The sequence below is a fragment of the Silurus meridionalis genome, chromosome 23, assembly GCF_014805685.1.
Source record: "Silurus meridionalis isolate SWU-2019-XX chromosome 23, ASM1480568v1, whole genome shotgun sequence".
Lineage (NCBI taxonomy): Eukaryota > Metazoa > Chordata > Actinopteri > Siluriformes > Siluridae > Silurus > Silurus meridionalis.
In genome coordinates this window covers 13134362-13156711 of record NC_060906.1, presented here as the reverse complement: position 1 = coordinate 13156711, position 22350 = coordinate 13134362, and the positions used below count along the sequence as shown (strand labels likewise).

General features: G+C 36.6%; 1 protein-coding gene across 3 annotated transcripts in view; it reads left to right on the top strand.

The window, feature by feature from the left end:
* Positions 1–22350, top strand: part of ppm1ab (protein phosphatase, Mg2+/Mn2+ dependent, 1Ab) — a 51437-nt gene that overhangs the window by 3843 nt on the left and 25244 nt on the right. Inside the window, exons 4-6 of one of the 3 annotated variants that reach the window (XM_046836327.1) lie at positions 2676–2787; positions 3459–3516; positions 17782–17904. In XM_046836327.1, coding sequence (XP_046692283.1) covers positions 2676–2787; positions 3459–3516; positions 17782–17871 — 260 coding nt within the window. In that variant the 3' untranslated portion in view covers positions 17872–17904. Of the gene's footprint in view, positions 1–2675; positions 2788–3458; positions 3517–4601; positions 5043–14144; positions 14428–17781; positions 17905–22350 lie in introns of those variants that run through there. The other 2 variants (XM_046836329.1, XM_046836328.1) reach the window with 2 other exon arrangements.

The following is a 22350-nucleotide window of genomic DNA, read 5'->3' as shown; positions in this document are numbered from 1 at the left end:
TGTAGCATATAGCAAAAAAGTGCACTAACACTTGAGTGAGGAAACAAGGATTTTACATTCATTTACATGCGCACACACACACACACACACGCACACGCACAGGTACTAGTTAATACCAAACAGGGACTAGTAGCTTGACTAAAGGAATGGTGATATTCACCTCCCATCATTTCCACTCTAGGACAGTTGTTCTTTACGTGGAAGTATGCTCAATAGGAGACAAACATTACCTGACACGGTACAGATAGTGGGTCTCTGAATAACTGGAAGTGCAGTCAGAAACTCATATTTGTTGAGTGTGTGTACAATCAGATTTGATTATGATTTCTTCTTTGGCATAAGAGACAAATGACTACCCGGCTTATCTGTCTCTTCTACCAAAACACAAGTGTATGATGAGATTTACTTCATCCAGACTGGATTTCTTTGTGACATGATGAGACGGTCTCACACTTTGTGATTTTGAAGCGTAAGTGCGAGATAATGCTATGATTTTAGAATGCACAACAGGTGGAGGTATTATTACTGATGTGTTGCTGTAAGGTTTTGTAAACTAATTCTCATTGCAGCTTGCAGATATGTAAAAGAATTACAAAGTGACCAGATTGATGGTATACATATATCTAATGAAAGTCTCATCTTTGGGGTTTTTTGGAACGTCACCAACGAGCGCAGTTGTTTGAAACAGTCATGTTAAATGATTTATGTGGCTGTCAAATGTGGAGTTAAATTGAGACAGAGCACTGAGAATGCACCCATATTAAACTCAGGTCACACCATTAAAAGGTCAGTTTGGATCCACTGACTTAAATAAAACATTCAGACGTAGCATTTTATGTATTGCTGTGACCCTTTTCTTATTTCTTTTTTTTTTTTTTACTTTTCAAAGCCTGAAGCATTACTTTTTTCGCTCTCGCCATTGTGCGCACCTATCCGTAACCAAGCTTTTAAATAAAATCTAGTAAAATGGATCCGGTGTCTAGTAATTGAGCATTATGTACATGCCCATTCCACTAAGGCTCAGGTGAAATTGATCAAATTTATCAGCAGATGAGGCCATTTTTGCACAAATCAGAGATTTCTATGCCTTTGATAAATTGTATTTGAGATTTTTTCGTACCCTTTTTGATAGAGATTGATAAACGAGGCCCAATGTATTACAGGTTTTCTAAACTTTAAGTTATTTTCCAATACTTACAGTGATTATCGCAGTGGAGCCCATCTTGGATTTGTTTGGTGCGACAGGTTTTGAGATTTTTTTTTTTTTCTTCTTTCAACCTTGGAACTCCAGTGTTTTCTGGCTCGACTTGTTGAACAGGTTTTAATCTGTAAGGCACTGGTTAGGTAACGTTATCTAAAAAAACAAAAACAACAAAAAAATACATACCATTTGCATAACCTATAAACATCAACTTGGAAAACTTTTCTAAGGCGATAGAGACGTTATTTTCCCACTTTTTGTAAAGTGGTCGTCCCTATGTTACACGTTTGTCTTTCAGGAATTTAATTAATGAGCAACCGAAGACACGTATTTATTTGAATTATTTATTCTGACAACATTATTTACCTCTTTCGAACCAAACAACCCAGGCATTCCGATTTATTCAGCCAAAAACAACACTAATTTTTATAAACGAAGCTATTTTCCTCCCTGTTTTAATGTTTATCTGTCAGTTGTGTACCAGTGTCATGAAGCTTGTTTATTTAATTGTAAACTTAAAGGTTTTGTGAGTTGATCAGACGTTTTCTGGGTCCTTGACTTCATCTCCAGTGAACTCTTTTGCACACTACATGGATTTCCAAATGAAATTCTTAGTATTTTTATTTGATCAGTTTTATCCAAGGGTGGTGTTACAGTCTTTGAGTCTCAGCATTCTGTATGTTTGTTTGCATCTGTTCATTACCATTCAGAGGGGAACTCTCATATTGCCCTGATTTGAAATGATTTCACCAAAAGGTTCCATAAAAGGGAAATTCAGTAGCAAAGCTTTTTTTTTTTTTTTTTTTATTTTATTTTAAAAAGGGGGATGAGCCTTCTATGCTTTATTTGTTTGATTTCTATTTTTGTATGTTAGCACCCAAACACTGGCTATGTAGAGACGAATTGTTGATGTTATTCTTAGATGTTAATGATGATTCAAATAAAAGTTACTTATTGAACTCTTGAGATTGTGAGCTTTCTTATTTAGACATAATACCCTGTTTCATGATTCATCACTAAAATATGGAGATGTTTATTTTATTTAATGCATGAAGTAGGCTATAGTTTTTGAAGGGGTTAAATCTAGAGAGAAATCTGACTTATAGGAAATGTAGATGCGTATCACGTGGACTGTTTCAAATTAGAATGATATCGGGGAGCTTATATTTAAAGTCAGATGTTTAAAACAGCTCAGTGATGTATGGAAGGAAGCATGTTCTTGAAAAGCATTTATTTATACCTCTATTAGGAACAGGTTGGGGGTAGCATGAGTCATAGAAGACAACCTTTGGCAGGATGCCTGCAATGATGACTCACCCATAAGGCTCAGCCTTCATGCATGCCAGGATAATTTCATTATGATATCTAAATATTATTGAATCTTTTTTTAAAAAGGTGTGGCTTTTGTGTACACATATACATTGCTTTCACTGGACTAATCTAACTCACCTCAAAAGTCCTTGTGATTCCTCAGAACTCATTAAGAAGCAGGGTGTGGACAGCATTCCAGACTTAGCCAATGTGATGTGTGTGTTAGCGACGGAGAGCATCCCGAACCTTCCACCCGGGGGAGATCTGGCTAGCAAGTGAGTGCTTTTTATACAAAACATGCAAAATATATTGTTCAAACAACCTTTCCAACGTCCAGTTGCAGACAAAAAAATCACGGTGGTGGAGGAAAATTTAAATGTTAACGATCCATTTTTTAGAAAAATGAGCCGAACAAAAATTTACTGTCATTTCTAGATAGATCATTTCTTTTCACCTCCCATTCTCATCTCTCCTCATTACCTTACAAATTAAATTATTCATGCCAAGCTGATGCATTTTTAAACCCTGTCCAGAAGAAGAGTCTTTTAGATTTATGGTTTGGTATAATAAACAAATGAGCTTAGAGAATTCTCATCGACTTCCCAGCACTCCCTCTTATATGCTTTGCAACTGTCACTAGCTGTTATGTATATGCGTGTGTATGCATGTATGTATATATATATAGAAAGAGAGATAAAGAGAGAGAGAATTTTGATTATCTGTCATTTCTGCGTTAGTGATAAGCTGCTGAAATGTAGGCCAAAACACTGCAACACAGCACTTTACAGAATCTAGGAAATGCTGCCTGTTTACCATACTGCTGGCTCGAAACAAAACGGGTCAAGATCTCACAATCCAAAGAGAAAAAAAAGTATAATTACATTTCAAATACATACAGTATATTTTTTTACCATTACTCATGCCATTTCCTGTTTTGTCTCGGTAGACGCAGCGTCGTGGAGGAAATGTACAATAGACTCAACCCACACCAAAGTGACAGCACAGTGAGTAACCTCAAGCAGAACATTTACTTTTTATGCTGTTAAAACTGCTTCCTTTTTTTTTTTTTTTTGGCCTGGTGGGTCTTTGTTTAATCATGTCTTTCTACATGTTAAATGTAAGTGACCTAAAAATAATGCGGATACTTTATTTGAGATGTATTCACCCAATATCACCATAAATATCATTGATAACTACATGCACCATGTATTAATATGCTGAACCTAGCACCGTATTTTCCGGACTATAAGCCGCTACTTTTTTCCCACGCTTTGAACCCCGAGGCTTAAACGACGAAGCGGCTAATATATGGATTTTTTCTGGGTTTTTCCCGGTTTCACAAACTTCAAGCCAAAAAAACGAATTATTCGTCACGCTGAAAACAACCGGGCATGAAAATACGCACTTCACCTGTGTTCTGAGCTGCACGTCATCAGGAGAAAAGCTTCCACCGATGGTGATTTTTAAACGCACGACGATGCCAAAAGAAAAACTCTTGAGAGAAATAGTTGTGAGAGGAAGGAGGAAGACAGTGAACAATGACTTTCTTGGTAGGCTACTGTTTAGATACAAGCCGTTGTAACGCGTTGAGTCTGGGTGAAGGGAGAGCTCACTAACTCTATTTGCAACAGAAATCATATAAGCACTGACAGGTTTCCAAAACTTATGCTTTTTTTTTTTTTTGGAAACAGTGTTACGGGTTAGTCAAAGAAACTGAGCATCAGAAAATAATAAGGACATATTCCTCGGTCTTGCACACATGCAGTAATAGCGGAAAAATGTGGCGGCAGGCTGTTCCCAAAATGCAGCTCTGCTCTTAAAGGAGCCACAACATATTTCACCTGTTACACCGTGTAACAGACACTGTATTTCATTAAAGCCTGTGTAAAGTTCATTAGTTTCAGTGTAGACAGGCTTATACACAGGTGCGGCTTATTTATGTTCAAAATAAAAATCTTTGTCAAATTCAGTGGGTGTGGCTTATATATGGGTGCGCTTTATAGTCCGGAAATTACGGTAATGAGACTTGTATACTGTGAGAGGGAAAAAATGCCCCTGCACTAAGCCTGTGTTAAACATGCTTTTTCAGTGTGGAGCCACCAACTGGGGCAATGTATGTGGATCCTCCAGGCTCTAAACATGATCCTCATGTTTCCTCATATACTTTTTACACACTTTTTTGAAGAGAATAGATGCTGATATCATGATACAACAGCACCAGTTGCATCCAGTTTCAAAACTACTGTAAGAAGACCTACTGCTACCTCTAATTCCACTCTTTGTATACTGCCTTAAATACTGTCAATAAAGACAGACAGACGCAGGTATAATTAACGAGGGCAATAGAAATCTTTGAGCGAGTGTATGTAGCATGTACTGAAAGCAATTCCTAAAGAATAAACGACTACTTGTGTATGCCTTCTTATAACCGTCTTTGTAAATATGACTGGTGTTTATTACAAGTGCTTTTTCTTTTGCATGTTATAATTGGAATGATTGTATATAAAGTGAGAAGTCTTGGTGAATCAGAGGGAAAATGTATTGCCTTTTTCTTCCTATTCCACATATTGCAACTATGTAGGACTGTAATTGGAGTGAGATGAAAAATGATAACCACTGCAGCAAATGACTTTTTACTTCTACAAATTGTAATACACAGTTCCTTTTTTTTTTTTTTTTTTTTTTTAAATCAACTTAATAAAATTAAAAAGTAGAAAAAGTATTTGCGGACTGTGCAAAAGTTTTGACGTGTCATCGTAAAGCCATAAAAATAATTAACTAGTTTATAATTGAGTCAAGAGAAATATATATATTATGTTCATTAATAATTGCAGATTTTCTTTTTTCCCCATTTTTAAATAAATTGCAAGTAAAAAAATTTTTTTTTTACTTTTCATGTACAAAACATATGCAAGATAAAACTGCATAAAAGCATTCAACTGCTTGTACATAGTAAATGGAACAGTTTTCACTATACCATCCATATGGTGCTATCAAATCAGGAAATATGCAATTTTGGCGAAGCTTTTTTTTTATTATTTCATTGCCTGACAGTCTACTATCGCAAAGTCTCTACCTCTTAACCGACTTACCTCTTATTTTGTTGTTGGTTTAATTGCCCAGATTTTAAATGAACAATAGCTAGCTCTCAGCAGTGACCATCAATATCAGAAATTTCTCAGTCCCTGAATTTGTTTTTAGATCAGTGCAATTGGTTTTGCTTTGTTCCTGTTACTGGTCTTCCACTCACAAAATGTTGTAGATGAGTACTGATCATATCGAGACTGTTTGCCTACCCTTTGCTTTGAACATCAAAGCAAGAGACTTTGGCCCTCTGTGGCTAAAATAAGCTCCACATCCCTTTGAGCGTGTGTCAGATATGCACACACCTAATTGAATGACGCCGACAGCGTATCTCACAATGCCTAATAACACGATGCAAATTGAATAAAAAAAAAGAATTGATTTCTTCTTAACATACAGAATACACTATAATACACTGTTCATTTACTTTAATGTCTAGTATTTGGTTGCAGTTGAAAGCAGTGCTAGCTTGTTCTTTGGGGCAGATGGGGAAGAATCACATCATTTATATATCAGCTGCTCAGCTCCATCTATTTTAATTCCTTTGAATTACAGATCACTTTTCTGAGTGACCAGACTAATGGTCCATTTATCTCCCAACCTTTTTTTAGATTTTGCACAACTGCAGAGCAGCAAGCTCACACGTCCCTTTTTAGCACCATAGAGCTATTTCACCTAGTGGTCAAAATAAGAACTGCAACAAGCGCTGAGAGAGGTCTATTGCAGCAGACATTATGCTGCCTCATGCTCCCTCTTTAAATATTTTCAGTGGAAGAGGGGGAAATTTTACATGTGCTCTGCAGCTGCCAAACATTGTTTTATTGCAAGAAATCTAAATGAAGTCTAATGAATTTCTGCAAGCAAATGCAAACTGCCTTTTAGTGCAGTTAGTGTATCTGAAGTCCAGAACCAATTCTGTTGTAAAGATATATTTTAATGATTTAAGGAGGGGAAAGGAGGATTAGACACAGATGACCAAATCCTCGAAATGAGCTTCTAGATTAGACGACTAAATATTCCAGGGAAACTCAAAGATTTCTCCATGTCATGTGTGGAACAAAAATGTGTTCATCTTCATCATAACCTGCTCCACCAAAATGTATAGTAATGAGCTGAATTTACTGAATGTGTAATGTTCTGTAGTGTTTCATGGTTTATACACTTCTCTTTGTATTTCTTTCCATGTTATACTTTTAAAGCACTGCATGCTCCTCTGTGCAAAGAATTATTTTTATGAGCATTATTATTTGGACTAATGATACCAGCTAAAACTGTGCGCACACCTTATTTTTACCCATAAGTGTTTGTTGAACCTCCCATTTGAGTATTGGTTCCCTTCAACAGCCTCCACTTTTTTGGGGGGGACGCTTTTGTGGCTAAGGATTTGCCCATTTAGGCACACGAAAGCATTAATGAGGTCAGGCACTTGTTCTAGATAAGGAGGCCCATGCAGTCATGTCCTGCAGTTCATCCCAAAGCTTCAGTGGGGTTGAGGTCAGGGCTCACTCGGGTTCTTCCAACCTTGGCAAACCATGTCTTCTTTGCGCACAGGAGTATTGTCATGTTGCAAAATGAGCAGGACTTTTAATTACATTAAAGCTGCAGCATTCAAGTGCGTGTGTCAAATTTGTATTACACAATTTTAGTGAAGAATCACATATGGGTGCGATGGTGTCCACATACTTCTGGCTATATAGTGGCCATGTCAGTAGATGAAATATAATTTTTTTTTATTGTGGAATCTCTTGATTTGTGTTTGTATAATGAGCTTTGACTAAGTTGGTTATGACCAAGAATAAAATATTTATGCAAATATATTACTCTTTTCCCTCCACTGTGTTTGTCTCTTTTGTAATTGTTAAATGATGTGACATGATGTGGTGAATTATTATTGACTTTGGATAAATGGGTACATTTTACATCAGAAGATTGTACTTGACATTCTTTTTGTGTTTCTGGATTTTCCTCCTTTTTCCCCCCATTTGGTTCCTTATGCCAATGAATATCATCACTAATTCAACATGTTATCAATATTTTCAGAATATACAGAAGCCTTCTCTTTATTCTGGAATCTTTGGCCCTCAGAGAATTAAATGGTGACAACTAACAGTAAATTAAAATGGTTCAGTGAATGAAACATGATGTGTGCTATACATTCTGTATTAACGTTCTTGTTTTTAAACACTCAGCATTACTGAACTCTGTATTACTCCGAACTCCATATGCTATAATGTAGTGAAAGGTTGATCAAGCTTCCATATTTTCTCTTTTAATTTTAAATAGGTTGAAACCAAAAGAACCTGCTAATTGAATCTTTTAATTTTTCTCCCTTTTTGTAAATTTGTCTGTTTTTCTTGCAAGAAAAAGGATTGAATGGCATATTTTACTTCTTGTTCTCTACTCATTAAGACATAACTAGTCAAGGTCATATCTGGTTTATTTCCTTTTCTTTAAAAGACTGCTCTTAAATGATTGACAGGTGATGTGCTTTAAAATATATTATGCTCATTTCAGTTTTTATGGACAATGTGTTCAAATATTACACATTATTAAAACCTTCCATATATAATGTATGGCATTTGAACGCATAATGCACAATTTCCTTGTCATAGATTTGACTAATAATGACCTATCACTGATCAGTAGTGATGGTGTCTCTTGACTTTGTCTCCATAGCACTATATATCTTGCTTCAAAAAAAAAAAAAAAAGACTATTCATCGACTCATATTTCCCATGCATATATGGTAATTAAATTATAATCCTATCAGAAATGAAAAATGAATGGACAAAAAAGAAATAACCATTAGTAAATGTTTGACTCATTTCTACATGAGGTGACCTTCCACTATGTCTAATTTGTTGAATATATTGAGAGTATGCAAATGAGCATTACATGCTTATGCACACACATTGTGCTATGATGTGAGGCCTCCATTGTTTTGGCTCTGACTAATGAGGCTGCAGGATCACTGCGAGGCTGAACTCAGCAGGTCAGCTGACCTGGCCCTGTCTGTCTAATTACAGCATTAGTGGCCTTGCTGATCACCCATGCATGATGTTCAGCTCTATCTGGAGCACTGAGCTGCTGTTAAAGCCATATGGTGGCTTAGTGCTGGGCTGCTAGCTCAACATGGTCCTGCCCTGGAGCAGCAGGCATGGGGGCGAGCAATAGAGAGAACGAGGGATGCTAGGGTTGGGTCAGGGTTGATCCCTTTCCCCTGCACGCATAATACAAACAAACAAACGTGCACACATCTGGTGATCAGAGATTGGTTTATTTGATTCATTAAATCATCTGATTGGCATGAAGTGCATGAGGTGTGCATGATCGAGCAGAGAATTCTCCAGCTATGAATGCTCATACGGCTGTATCACTTCTTAATAGCAGATTAAATTACATTTGGTTGCTGCACTACTCTCTCCCCAGTGATGGTGCTTTCACACATAATGCATCAGCCTCTGGAGATTAACTACGATTTAATAGTGTTTCAGTGTTTTAGCTCCTGTTCCAGAGGGAGGAAATGTATCTTTGTTTTTTCTTTCCAGCTGTACTTCAGGACAGATGAAAAGAAGCAAAGCCGAATGCCATGGCTAGAGGGAGCTAGAGTTTTTCTCTTTGTGCTTTAGTCTTTATCAGGCACAATATATCTGTGGTTTCCCAGTTTTGATTACTGCTCATTTCAGCTGTATTATTGAACATCAAATTATTTTACCTGATTTCTATACAGAAAAATATCTTAGTTTACTTTTTGGAGCCATTGCATTGTTTTGTTTTGTTTTTACAGTAAGGATTCTCCATTTTTACACAGTGATACAGTTACACACAATCAAGGAGAATAAAACACTGTTATTACACTACTTTTCTTGGAACTCGTAATAGGCATTCTAGGTAGTTCTTTGTTGGGTACTTATTTCAATCGCACCCTAGCCTGTGCATGTCTTGTTTACCATGTTTACTGCACTCTATAACATTCCTACCACACTCCAGATTTAAATACACACTGTAACGGTTGCATGCTTTTTAGCATTATTTTTTCAAGGCTACACCATCCACAAAGCTTCAAGTGTAAATAAAATGGGCAGTTTAATTGACTTTCTTTTTAAGAGAATTTGTTAATAAAAAGATTGATATTTATGCACAGTCATAGTGCTAATAGCTACATTTAACATCAGTGTTAACCAGAAAAACCTTCAAATGGAGTCACAATCATACTCTGACCTGTATGAGGATTCATTTTTGGTAATAGACAAAAAAATATTTATTTTTGTAAGGAAAATTTCTTTTGAAGATGTTAAAAAATTATACTGTGTCCTTTTTTTGTGTCAATGCTTTTACTTGAGCACATTTTAGATTTCAAATTGTACAAGAACTCTTTACTAGCATAAATAACTGAACTAAAGACACAGCTTCACCCAGAACCATGAGCGCTCTACAGACTTTAAGACTAGCTGTGGATTCTTACACTATCTAGCCCATGTCCTCATGCTTCGTTTGGCTTGTTGAGATGCTGAGACCATTAAGTGTGACTAACAAGACTGGCAAGTCTGCACAGCAGTTTGCCTGCTCTGCCCTGAGATCTGATGTCAGCCCCCTCTCCTCCAGTTGACTTCCATTCTCAGGATATCTTTATTTAATGAAGGACAGTGAATCACTCCATGCCTCTATATATCTCCTTACCATTTTTTCCCCACACTTTCTGTCCATAGATTTTGCATACTGCCATGTTCTATTGATTTCCTGTAAACCATCTCCCTGCTTTAGAGGCAAATGCTTACAAGGTCAAACCCAACAATTTCTTCTTACAGTGAATAAAATGGCAGCACCATGTGACCTTTAACTAAGGTGCTAACAGGTTGACTTGCATTACACTTTATAGTGTGTGTGTGTGTGTGTGTGTGTGTGTGTGTGTGTGTGTGAGAGAGAGAGAGCTCTCTAAGCTTGTTTACTTTCACACTCACTAAGTGTAGCAAAGTCTGTTCAATAAATCTGTAAATTTGTTATGTTAAGGGCAGCAATGCCCAGATTGCGTTGCTTTTCTGCCCATTCTAATTCCCGTGAGGTCGTTGACCTCATTCTGGCTCAGTCGACACATCTTCCATTCACTTCGCTTTTTTTTTTTTATGTCCAATCCTTTAAATTAAATATATTTGACTCTAGGCTATCAGCATGCTTTTCTTTACTATGATGCTTCCCAAAGATGTAACTGCATGATGGATGTTTTTTTTTTTTACACTCATTTTCCTACTCACACTCATTTCCTCACCAGAGAAATGAATATATCAGCTATTCCAGAGATCAGAAAGATCAGCCACCTGTCTGCCTGTCGTTTTCTGACAGTGACATTGTTCTTGCAGTTGTGCCCTGGGATTTGACTGTAGGCTGTGCCTGCAGTTCCTGCTGGGTCAGGAAGTTACCTCGCACTTGTAATAAAAGCCATTCAACAAATCATAGAATTCAGGGTCACAGCCTCTCTGCTTGGTGTCCCTTTCTTGCATGTCAACAGCATGTGTTTTATCCACAAGACATTCTTAAGCAACATCTTTTTACTGTATTGTGCTGATTGTGCATTTTACAATATTGACCAAAGTCTTTTTTTTTTTTTTTTTTGTCCCTATTGAAATCAGGCTGAGCTTGGATAAACAGAGTTGTGTACATTTTTTTTTTTTCCCTGCAGGTTGGACCACACAGGCAAATAAAAAGCTTTCGAGATGAAAAGGGTTCACAAAACACAGCCATGTACTTGGGGTACATGTGATTCATTGTGTTTACAGCATTGATTTATTCATCCTAGCTGCATTACCATAGTTAACGTTGCTGTAGTTTATTTTATTGCAATGCTTATATTTTGAATAGAAAGAAAGGTTGATTGGAATATACTACAAGCAGGTACGACCAAAACACAAACAAAAATATACTCCAGCATTTAAATAAATAATTTACTGTAATTTTGAATGTTAGTAAAATAAGAAAATTATAATGTGAAATAGGAAATCTATGCATTTACGGTATTGTGAGGTAAAATAATATTTAAATTCTAATATGCAAGGGGGGGGGTATAGCAAAATTAAAATGCTTCATGTTGCTGCATTAAAATATCCATTGCTTTGTGCCATAAATCTTTAAAATCTAACAAAATAGATATAGAAAATACAGTCTATGGTTTTTTTGTTTATTGCCACATTAATCAGATTAATGTTAATATATTTTTTGTGATTATTTTCCCCAGTATTTGTATTAGTTAATTTTTTAATGAACACATTATTTTTTATTTGTTATTTTTACTGTTCATATATTTTGATTTTGGGTTTTGTCCTTGCTATTTCGATTGTATTTATAGAGAAGCTGGTGATGTCTTTCTTTGAAGAGCATCGTGCAGATTCAGGTCTAATGGCGCTACCTGCCTTTGTCTGTCAGCAATCGCACATCAACAATGATGTATAATAGCCTTATTTTTTTTCTCTCAAAAGGACCTCGTTTTGTACTACTGCATATGTGTATTTTAGTAGGCCCTGTATTTGTAAGAGAGCATACGTTCAGTGGTACAGTATTTAATTCCACCTTTACAATACACACACAGATATTATTTAAAATGCAATGTAAATATTGCATGATAGAGAATTGTGTTGTAAATGTAATTTGCTAAAGAAATTCCCTTATGTTACAATTCGACTGAAGTTGCTTTTCCATTTTCATTCATGGCACTTAGCAGACACGTTTATCCAGAGCGACTAACAGAAATGCTTTGAAGTGTCTAGCAAAAATAAATGCAAAAATACATAAATACATTCTGATGCTGGTTTATTAGGACAAAGACAAAATGCAAAACCAGCAGGCCTCTGTTGTTTAGCCATTTTTAGCTACTACACATTTGTGTAGCACATTTGTATACTGTAGTCCATTTATGTTGCCAGAATTTCAATATTGAGTGGAAAGGGACTGATACAGTACCAGTGCTATTTGAATATTATTTGTTTGTAGAATAACTTTACACCAATAATACTGATACTTCCAGTAGCATCTTCTTGGTTGGGTTTACTGCTGGTAATATTGTATAAGGTGATTTTTGTTGTTGTTTTGTTTGTTTTGTTCTGTATTCCACCAGATACTAGATTAGACATGCATCTCTTGTTGGTCCTCTTTTAAGGTTTACAGTTACAGATTATTTTTCTTTGAGGCACAGTTTTGAAAAAACATTCATTCTGCTAAACCTGATAAATCCCACCTTCCCCTTGTTATGTAAGTATCAATAATTGTTCACCACTAAAATAAAGTCTGGTCAGCACCAGTCTTATGCTGCTTCCTTTTCCTTGTTTGATGGTAGAAAAGGAACAGTAACATATCAAGAGAAGCATCAAAGCCAGTTATTGTACTAACAGAGTGTACCTATGTAGTAGGTCTAAAGAAGATAATAAAAAAGACAAATTATTGTAGACACAAAGTGTGAAATATACCTAGTAAAATGCGTACTAGGTTATAAAGATTTTTCCAAATTTTTCACGTTTTTCCAAATATATTAACTGTGGTTCAAGAGTGTCTCGAAAACCTTGCTCCATGTTGACACATATATACATCTCTCCTCTCAGCAGGTTCTCCCTTTGTGCTATTTCCTCAGAGTATTTCAATTCTCTTGTCATCTAGCTAACCAGAACGCCTGTGGTTGCATTCCACTTGTGTGTTTGAGTGGTTTTCCATACCATATCATACCATACCATGTCACACAGGTTTACTGTGGAGTCTGCTATGTAAACTTGTCTCCCTATGTTTTGAGCGACATGCATTTTGGTTGACTGGAGTTTGTTTTTCCTTCAACGTGATAACTGTGCTACAAAACTTGTGCTTACGTAGCCACTGACTGAACCAATCCACCAGCAGTGTGCCAAATGCCTTGGTGCTGATCAGTGTTTATTACATCTCTACTTGAATAAATGGCCAGACATGGCTCAGCAAAAATCTTTGCTTTGATTCCTCACTTGAGACAATGCAACCGAATCATTATCATAAGGCAAAGATTTGATTGAAAGCTTCATAATAATATTTGGATAACCTCTTTTGCCTGCAGCATTTGGTGCCTGCAATGCGTTATCAAACAATATACTTCCCAAGCACTGAATCCAGTAACATACTTAGTACACTTAGAATACAGTAGTTTATTGTACAGCCAGTTATTGTGTAGTCAGTGACATGCGGTGGCTTTACAACAACAGATGACTAAAGTTATATCTATTGTTGTTATTATTGTTGTTTTTTTTTATGTTAATATGTATACTCTCCCAAAATAATAACCTTATCCCTGCAAGATCCACTGACCGATGAAGCTAATATGCATATATGTAGTATACCTGATACTATAAACTTGTCTGTTAACCACTCTTAAACACATTAAGTCACAGTGTATGTTAAATTGAACTAAATACAAACATATATGCATTAAATAACACAATTATCTGGTTTCTTTAACAATCCAATAAATGCATTTATAAAAGGAGACAAAATGCTCTAAGCCTCATTCAGTGTGGTGTTTTTTCTTTTCTTTTCTTTCTTAAAGTAAATAGTGCACCTGCCTCTTGGATGCCTATTGAGCTGCTGGACATTGTGAAGTATCCGGAGATCCAGCATAAAGACACTTCCCTTCAGGCGGATTTGACTTGCTGCTATCAGCTGCTGGCCAGTCACTCTTAAACAGAAAACAGGAAGCTCCTTTTTTTATTTTCTGACCTAAAGTAACAAAGAAGTGATCTGTGAGAGCCTAGACATATTGAAAGTGCCAAACTTACATTTGTGTCTCTCATCCTGAATTGCAAAGATTATGTAAAAATGGATCCAGTATATTTGTGGGGTTTTTTTTATTTATTTTGTGCCACACTTGGTGGTGATGTGGCTTGAAGTCAGATTAATACTTTGAATTTTGGAAATGTAACAGTAAATATAATCCTTACTCAACCTCAAAACAGTTTTACAGCAAACAGACAAGAAAGGGCAAAAAAAAAAAACACACAAACTCAGACCTTGACTTTGCAATGAATGAAATTACCTAGCAGCAAAAATGGTCTGGGTTAAAAATTCAACAACCACTCCAAAGAGCATTGCTTAGTGTGTGTTAATCTACCCTTCTGAAGAATTTTGCCTCATTTCCAGAAGATGTTCAGCATTTATCATCATCCACTGATCAACTCTGAGTGCCTGAATTCTCTGCAGGATTCTTCAGCTCATTATTATCACCCACAGAAAGCTACATACATATTGGTGCATATTTGTATTCTTATTTGTTGAGAACATCTACTTGTAAAATGTTTGCTAAATCCTTGTTTCTGACTCTAATATTTAGAGAGTACTGAGAAAAATTTTAATTACATGTGAAAATCTATAATTCTAATTCAATAGGAGGAAGATGGCACACAAAAACTTAATATAAAAGTTATTTTTCAAGTCGTGTATCAATTACTTGCATTCCTCTTAATTTCTCTTGAAAGCTAAAATTGCCAATCTTCAAATGCACAGGTAACATCAATATTTCATTTTGGTTTAAGAAAAAAAAGACTTACATCTTGACTATGTGAATCGATAGTGCACAAAATAAAAGAGTAAAACAACACACTAATATATCGTGTCAGGATCTGTGTATGTGTGGTTGTGCTTGAGAGAGGAGAATGATTGAAGAGTTTACAAGAAGAGATAAAGGGGGAGAGAAAATGAGAGAAAAATTGAGAAAGAGATATTTTCTATGGTTTTCGTATTGTTGATGGAACAAAGGATGCCATGTAAATCATTTCTTGTTTTTCTATGATCAAAATTGCATTTCAAACCATAAGGCAATTTTCTGTGAGGAAAAAAAATGACCTTGGCGTGTTTAGAAGACTATACATGCTAGGCTTATATTGTGTGCAGACGAATGATGTCTGTTCAACATGTAATGCCAAAGCCCAAAATACCCATTTCTTTTGTAATGAGATTTATATGATTGATAAAATATATATTTACTTCAGTGAAATGCTGCTTACAGTCTCTGTGGCTATAGACACAATCAATGTTTTTCTTTGTGCAGGAGAAAAGATTTCTTCAGAAGTGTTCGGAAAGTCGTGGACTTGCAGCTTGACTTCTAAAAGCTTTGTCAGATATTCTCACTTGCAAGGGGAGACCGGGGCTCCTTATGAACCGAGCTATAATCTCTTTAATTGGCACTGGTTTAGAATGTGTGCAGAGAGATATGGGCTGAGGTGTGGAGTAAAAAGGGTGCTTTTACAACTCTGCTCATCTGCTGCCGAGACACATTACTGTAGATGTGAGGGCTTGTCATAGCAGGAGCCCACCTGACCTGGCCTTGACCCTATCACCCACCTATATCCATTGTGTACTCTTGACATTTTAGAACTCTTTTAATATTATATATATATATATATATATATATATATATATATATATATATATATATATATATATATATATATATATATATATATACAGCAAATGTGGAATAAATCTTAAATCGGATGTTCAAAAAAACGCATATGCATCTTGGTCAGGTGTCCACACACACACACACACACACACACACACACACACACACACACACACACACACATATGTCAGACAGTCAGTGAGCTGCTCTGTTAATGCAGATCACCTATACAGCATAAAGCTGCCACAAAGACCAGACTGATCATAAAAAGATCTGTGGACGAATTCCCAACACTTATTTACTCTAATCTCTTTGTAGAAACCAGATAAACTGATTTTATATATGGATGATTTCAGTTTATTAAGCACAAAATAATAGCATTTTGACTGTTAACTATTAACAGGTACTAACCACAGTGCAAAATATCATGCAGGATCTTTTTGTATGTAAACACATTTTGATAGCTTACAAACATAGCATATAAAAGTCTATTTATTTCATTATTTCAACTAATAAAAAACCAACCAGCACTGAAAATACAATTTTTATAAGGCTTTTTGCCAAAACTTGCTAAAGGTCATCTTTTCAATAATTATTTAAATACAGCATATGAAGACTTACTCATAGAAATAACCTAGGAAAATTAGTGCAATTTCTGTGGTTTACTGACCTCATCGAAGTTCTTCTATGTCTTTATTGTTTTATTTAAAGTGATCAAAGGCACATTGTAGATTCAAGGACAATTGCAATTTTTCCTTTTTTTTTTAAAGGACCCTGGTCTTTTCACTTGCACTGGTCAAAACTCTAGCATCCAATGAGTATCTATAATGTAGAGTAAATGCTTGGTTTTTAAAGCTTTACATTAAATGTTTCCTATTAAGCTGCCTTACTTTTCATCAAAGCTGCCTACTATTGAATCTGCTTCTAAGAAAGGAATTCAAGACAGAACTCAATACATGCCCATGTGACATACTGTGCAGGTGATTTTCTTTTTATTAATCCCTGATGTACAGTATTTACCACAGTCCTAAAGCCTATCTTTATAAACTTTATATTGCCCATGACAAGGCTGTCACATTCACTGTCTTGGTATAGTACAAAAAGATCATTTGTGGTCTTCTAATGACATAGTTAAATGTGAAAGCTACTGAGTCCAGCGCTTTGATCGACCATGCAAATTTACATTAGAGCTCGAATTATAGGTAACTGGCATAAATACTGAAATGGGAAATTTAAAAGGTTACTCTTACACTTTTGTCGAAACTGGGCTCAAATCCAAGCACCACCAAGCTGCCACTGTGGAGCCCTTGAGCAAGGCCCTTAACCCTCACCTGCTCAGTTGTAAGTTGCTCTGGATAAGGGGGTCTACCAAATGGACAAATGAGTCTGTTTTGTAACTGTACAGCAAATCTTTTTTTTATTAGGTTTTTATTAGTTACTTATGAAATAATTTGTAAGTTTGCCTCTCTTTGATTAAAACAGTTGCCCAATTTTTTTCCCTGTTTATTTTTCTGATATTTATCACCCACTTTTGCCATTCTTGAGCAAATTTCACACATAGCATTGAAATGTTTTACCCTACCATAAACATTCCTGTACTGTTACTGTTGTTAAACCAGCAGTGAAATGTTTGTTTTTATGTCATCTGCAATTTTGGGACTTATTAATAAATAATGACAAACAAAATGAAAGAAAAATAAAACATGCATAAGAAAAAAATTACATAATTTAATAAACCTTATGTATGTTTGCCAATAATGTCATTTTTTTTTTCTATTTGGTCCAGAGACGATGTACCCAGCTGACTTTCTATGTTGCCAGCTCTGGTCCTCGGTGGACCCACAGAGGTTTGGGACAAAGAGGAGAAACAGCATAGACAGCCCACTGACAGAAGAGAATGGTCGCCAAGGTAATCCTGAAATTGGAAATCAGCGAAAAACAAGTTGACCTTGAAGGGGGGTGGGCATGAATGTTGCCTATGAGCCCCCTGGGGTGGGAGTTTGATGGCAAATGCCTCCAATTTGTTGTTCTGAAAAAGTCTCAATTGAAGCATCTATGGAAGCAGAAAGTATCTGTTGTTTGTGTGTAGCCAATTTCTTGAACAAACACACAACCTCCTACATCCCATTAGCAATTAAAACGGTTTCATCCCATATGTATTTATATACTGGCTCAAACCTCAAAACCTGTTAGTACAGAACGTATTTTGCAAGAAGAGAAAGTGTAGCATTGTCACCTTTTATTAAATGTGTGGGTTCCCAGATATTGAACAATATGTGTGAGTTTGAGCATCTCCCCCTCTCCATCTGTATGCTTTTCAGTTTTCCCTGCCTATTTTCGTTTGTTTTCTCACAACTGCCTACTTATTTCTGAGGGTAAGTGTGAGATGGGTGAGATCTCCCTGCATTTTTGTCCTCTTTGTGAAAACACTTGAAGAGGCGCTCTGAGTTGTTCCTGGAGCGATCTCAATATTTGCCCCTCTTCTCAGCAGGAACGCTTTCTCCTCATTACAAGGTGACAAAGTGCAGGCTTTAACAAGGGTCCCTCTGCCCCTCCCCAGCATTTAGAGCCCCCCATGAAAAAAAGAACATCATTTTAATTATGCAGTCAATCACAATTACAAGCAAATGTTTTCCCTGTTTGGTCTGCCCCTCTTTTCAGTGCTTTGTTCCCAAGCCCACTGTATGCTGGGAGAAAGGCCTCGGCGGTCAATGGGACGGATGAGTGGATGTGTGTAAGGTGGAGGCCTATGTCCTACAACCCACCTCACAGTGTGCTTTGTCAGGGGCAAGGGATGTAGGGGGAAAGAGGAGGAGGTACACACATCCGTAGCACATTTACTGAATTAAGGAACACAGTGGGGAGACTTTGGAAGAGAGGCTGCAGGAGCAGGAGGGGGATGGTGGGGGGGGTTGATGGAGGACTTGTTGCTAGGTGACTAACAACTGCTGCGTGTCATTTTTTTTTTTCCTTGCCCATTTTTACTCTTCAATCCTTCTTTTTGCTTGGATTGCTCCCCCTTCCTTTCCTGCCCACCCTTACATACCACTTATTCTGAAATAAAGAGGTACAGAGGGGAAAGAAATTGTTCTTAACGTTCCCTTCTCTACTGTCTCTAAAAGAAGGGAGCCAACAATAGTACGCTGAACTGTAGCTCTTTCTACCTACAAAGCTAGCAGAGCATTTAATCACAATTACACTCGTGTGAAATTTGAATACAGCACTGAGTTTCTGATATTTGTTTATTTCAGGTAGTGTATAAACTAATACAATATTTGTATTTGGGCCACTTGTGAGCAAAAGATTTTTACATTACTTGAAAGTCCCATAAAGCACGAAGAATAATAAATAAAGGTTTATTGTATATTTAATACAGTGGCATTTTAATAAGAAAGTATTTTAAAGTGAAACTTGAACGGGCACCACAGACACTGTTAGTCACATGACATCAGAATTGCGGCGCTGTCTCCGAGCTTACGGTGATCTCACATTCTTAAGGCTGACATTGTCCCTCTGCCCAACCCACTCATGACTGTTCTCATTTACAGAGTGCAACATCATTTGTCTCCTACTGCAGTAATCATTAACAAGCCTACAGATACTGTACACTGAATGTACACAGAGAAGCAGAATGATGTGGAGGCCACGAGACATTTTATAATGTTCAAACCATGAGAGAAGTACACCATAAACTTTGGAGCCTTTCTGACCATTTTAGCATTTCAGCCCCCTCTGGAAGTGCTGAAATGGCAAAACAATTTCTGTTTTTTCTATACACTAAAGACATTTTGGTTTGAGATCAAATGATAAATATGAGACGATGGATCAGAATTCTGGCTTTCATTTCCCTTATATTGTACCAATGTACCTGTATTTTTTTTTATCAAGATCAGTAAAAGTATAGGAACTGATAGTCTTAAAGTAAATTAAAGTGAATAGCACGAAACATATGGATGCATGTAACTGCATCAATCCAGCAACTCGCCGAGATCATCAAACTGCTGCAGTCTACTTTTGTGACAATTCTTTAGTCTTAAACCATGGATTCTTTCAGTTGTTTCTTGTTTAGCATGGTTTCTCCATTCAGTGTCCTCTTCAGAAGGTGAAGTGCATGCTCAATTGGATGAAGATCTGGGTTAAGCTCAAGCCATGACACTATGTTCACTTTCACTGTACTTGGTTGAGTTTAATCTTGGTTCTGAGACTTTTGTCATATGGCATCATGATAAAGAAAATTTTGAATTTTGTAAAAGAGCTCTGGCAGGCATGTGTGAACTTCCTTCACATGAGAGCACTGTGTAGTCAAACTTTAGCACTGCAAGGCTGTCAAAAATGTAATGCTATGCATGATGAATGGCAAATGTGATTGCCCTTAGCATTGGCATTTTTTGCAATAACTTTGTAGATCATAAACCCTTTTTCTCTTATTGAATCATTTCTTAACGCGGTGCTGATGCTTGTTATGCTAAGAGGGCAAGCACACCAAACAATGCAGACTGAAATGCTCCCCAGCATACTGTGTCTGCCAGTGCTGGTTAGTCAGTCTCCATTGAGGTAGCCTAGAGCACATATCAACCTTCCCTAAGCTACTGTTTGTGATTTAGGAAAAGAGTTCCAAAAACACTAAGGGCTCTGGGCATTACTCCAATAAATTAGCTTTGAAAAAGGCTGGGATCATTAATGTTTGGCTATCCTGACCCTCCCTTCTGCCATAGACAAGGGCATGATTAGGCAATAATGTCTGTTTTATGAGCTTACCCTCCAAGCCACTCATAATTCTATTTAAGATCTACTGATCATGTTAACAAGCACCAGGTCCTTTCTCTTCAAAAGCTTGAATAAGCTGTGTCTAATAGGATGATCTCTAAACCTGATAGAACTACTCCAGTCAAACTGGAAACCAGCAGGTTTGCATTCCTTTTTTTTTTTTTTTTTTATAAAGGATTTGTTCATTGTTTACACTTACATCTTTAGTTGAGAATAATAGTCAACATGAGTAATTTAGCTAAACTCTAAAGATTGAGTTGTGGTAGGTTTTTGGTTTAGGGTACACCCGTTGTGTGTGTTTGTGTGTGTTGTGGGTGTGTGTGTGTGTGTGTGTGTGTGTGTGTGTGTGTGTGTGTGTGTGTGTATCCATGAGGATACAAGGATAGTAAATCAGATGTGTTTGTCACTCATGCTTGTGTGGGTTCGCCTGTTTACCTGTGAACATCATCTCCCCTTTGGCCCGAGTGAGTGGTACAGTACATACAACTCAAGAGGCTCTGCTACACTAAGATGGCATTATAGTCCCACACTGCAGGTCACCAGGGCATGTGTCACTCAGAGGTCAGCAGCAAACAGCCCAGAATGACAGATAACATCCTTCTATAAAGTGCAGCCTTTCTTCAACTACACACTGATTCAGGCAACAGGGCTTGGCATCGGTTAAAAAGCCAGTGTTTTCTTAAGCTGCTTTACAAACCTTAAATATTTAAGGTTATGTGTGTTTGATTCAAAAATCTGCTTTCATTATTTGTTTGAAAGTTTAAATAATGTTTGAACGATGTGGTACAGTTTTGTTCAGTTTGTTTTACATGTACAAAAAAGGAGAAAATGCAATAACCTGGAGAATCTGATTTAATGAACTTGATGGACTAAAATGCTGCAGTAGCACCAACACATCATTTTCTTTTTTTTTTTTTACTATTTCTAACTAAAAATATTGTATTTGTTCACCTCCATGCATCAGACCAGTTTTGCTATAGATTTCGCACCAGAAGGGCTGAATTAAGTATTTCATAAACTGCTGATTATTACTGACGGAATAGTGCGTACAAAGAAAAAAAAACATCTTGTGAGCAGAGTCTCCCAGGAAATAAGCATTTTTTACAATGATCAAAATAAACCAATTTAGTTTGTCACAGGGGAACACATTCTGATGTATGAATCCTTATGCATTTTTCTTTTAGCATTGTGCTGATGCCACACACTTGGCTGATTACATAACAGCATGAATGTGTAGGTGTACAGTTGTTCCTAATAAAGTGGACAGTACATGTACAAACATAACATAATTTAGACTTGTTTAAATGTAACAGCCTTTAAATGGGTATTTTTAGATTTGTGTTGTTAACGCTAGAGTTCCCTGAGCCTTTTAGTAATAATAGAATTCAAATGAAATTCTTTCCAGATAAGCAAAAAAAATGTACGCATTCTGGGTTCATTAAAATCATGACACAAGGAAAAAAGTGTCCAGCAAGCAGATTTATAGTACAGAACTAGGTAGAGCCACATCAGGCTTCTATATGCTTGTGAAAGCAGAAATGTAGTTATGCTCTTTCAGGCAGAACTAAGAGTGTACTTATTGCCTCTG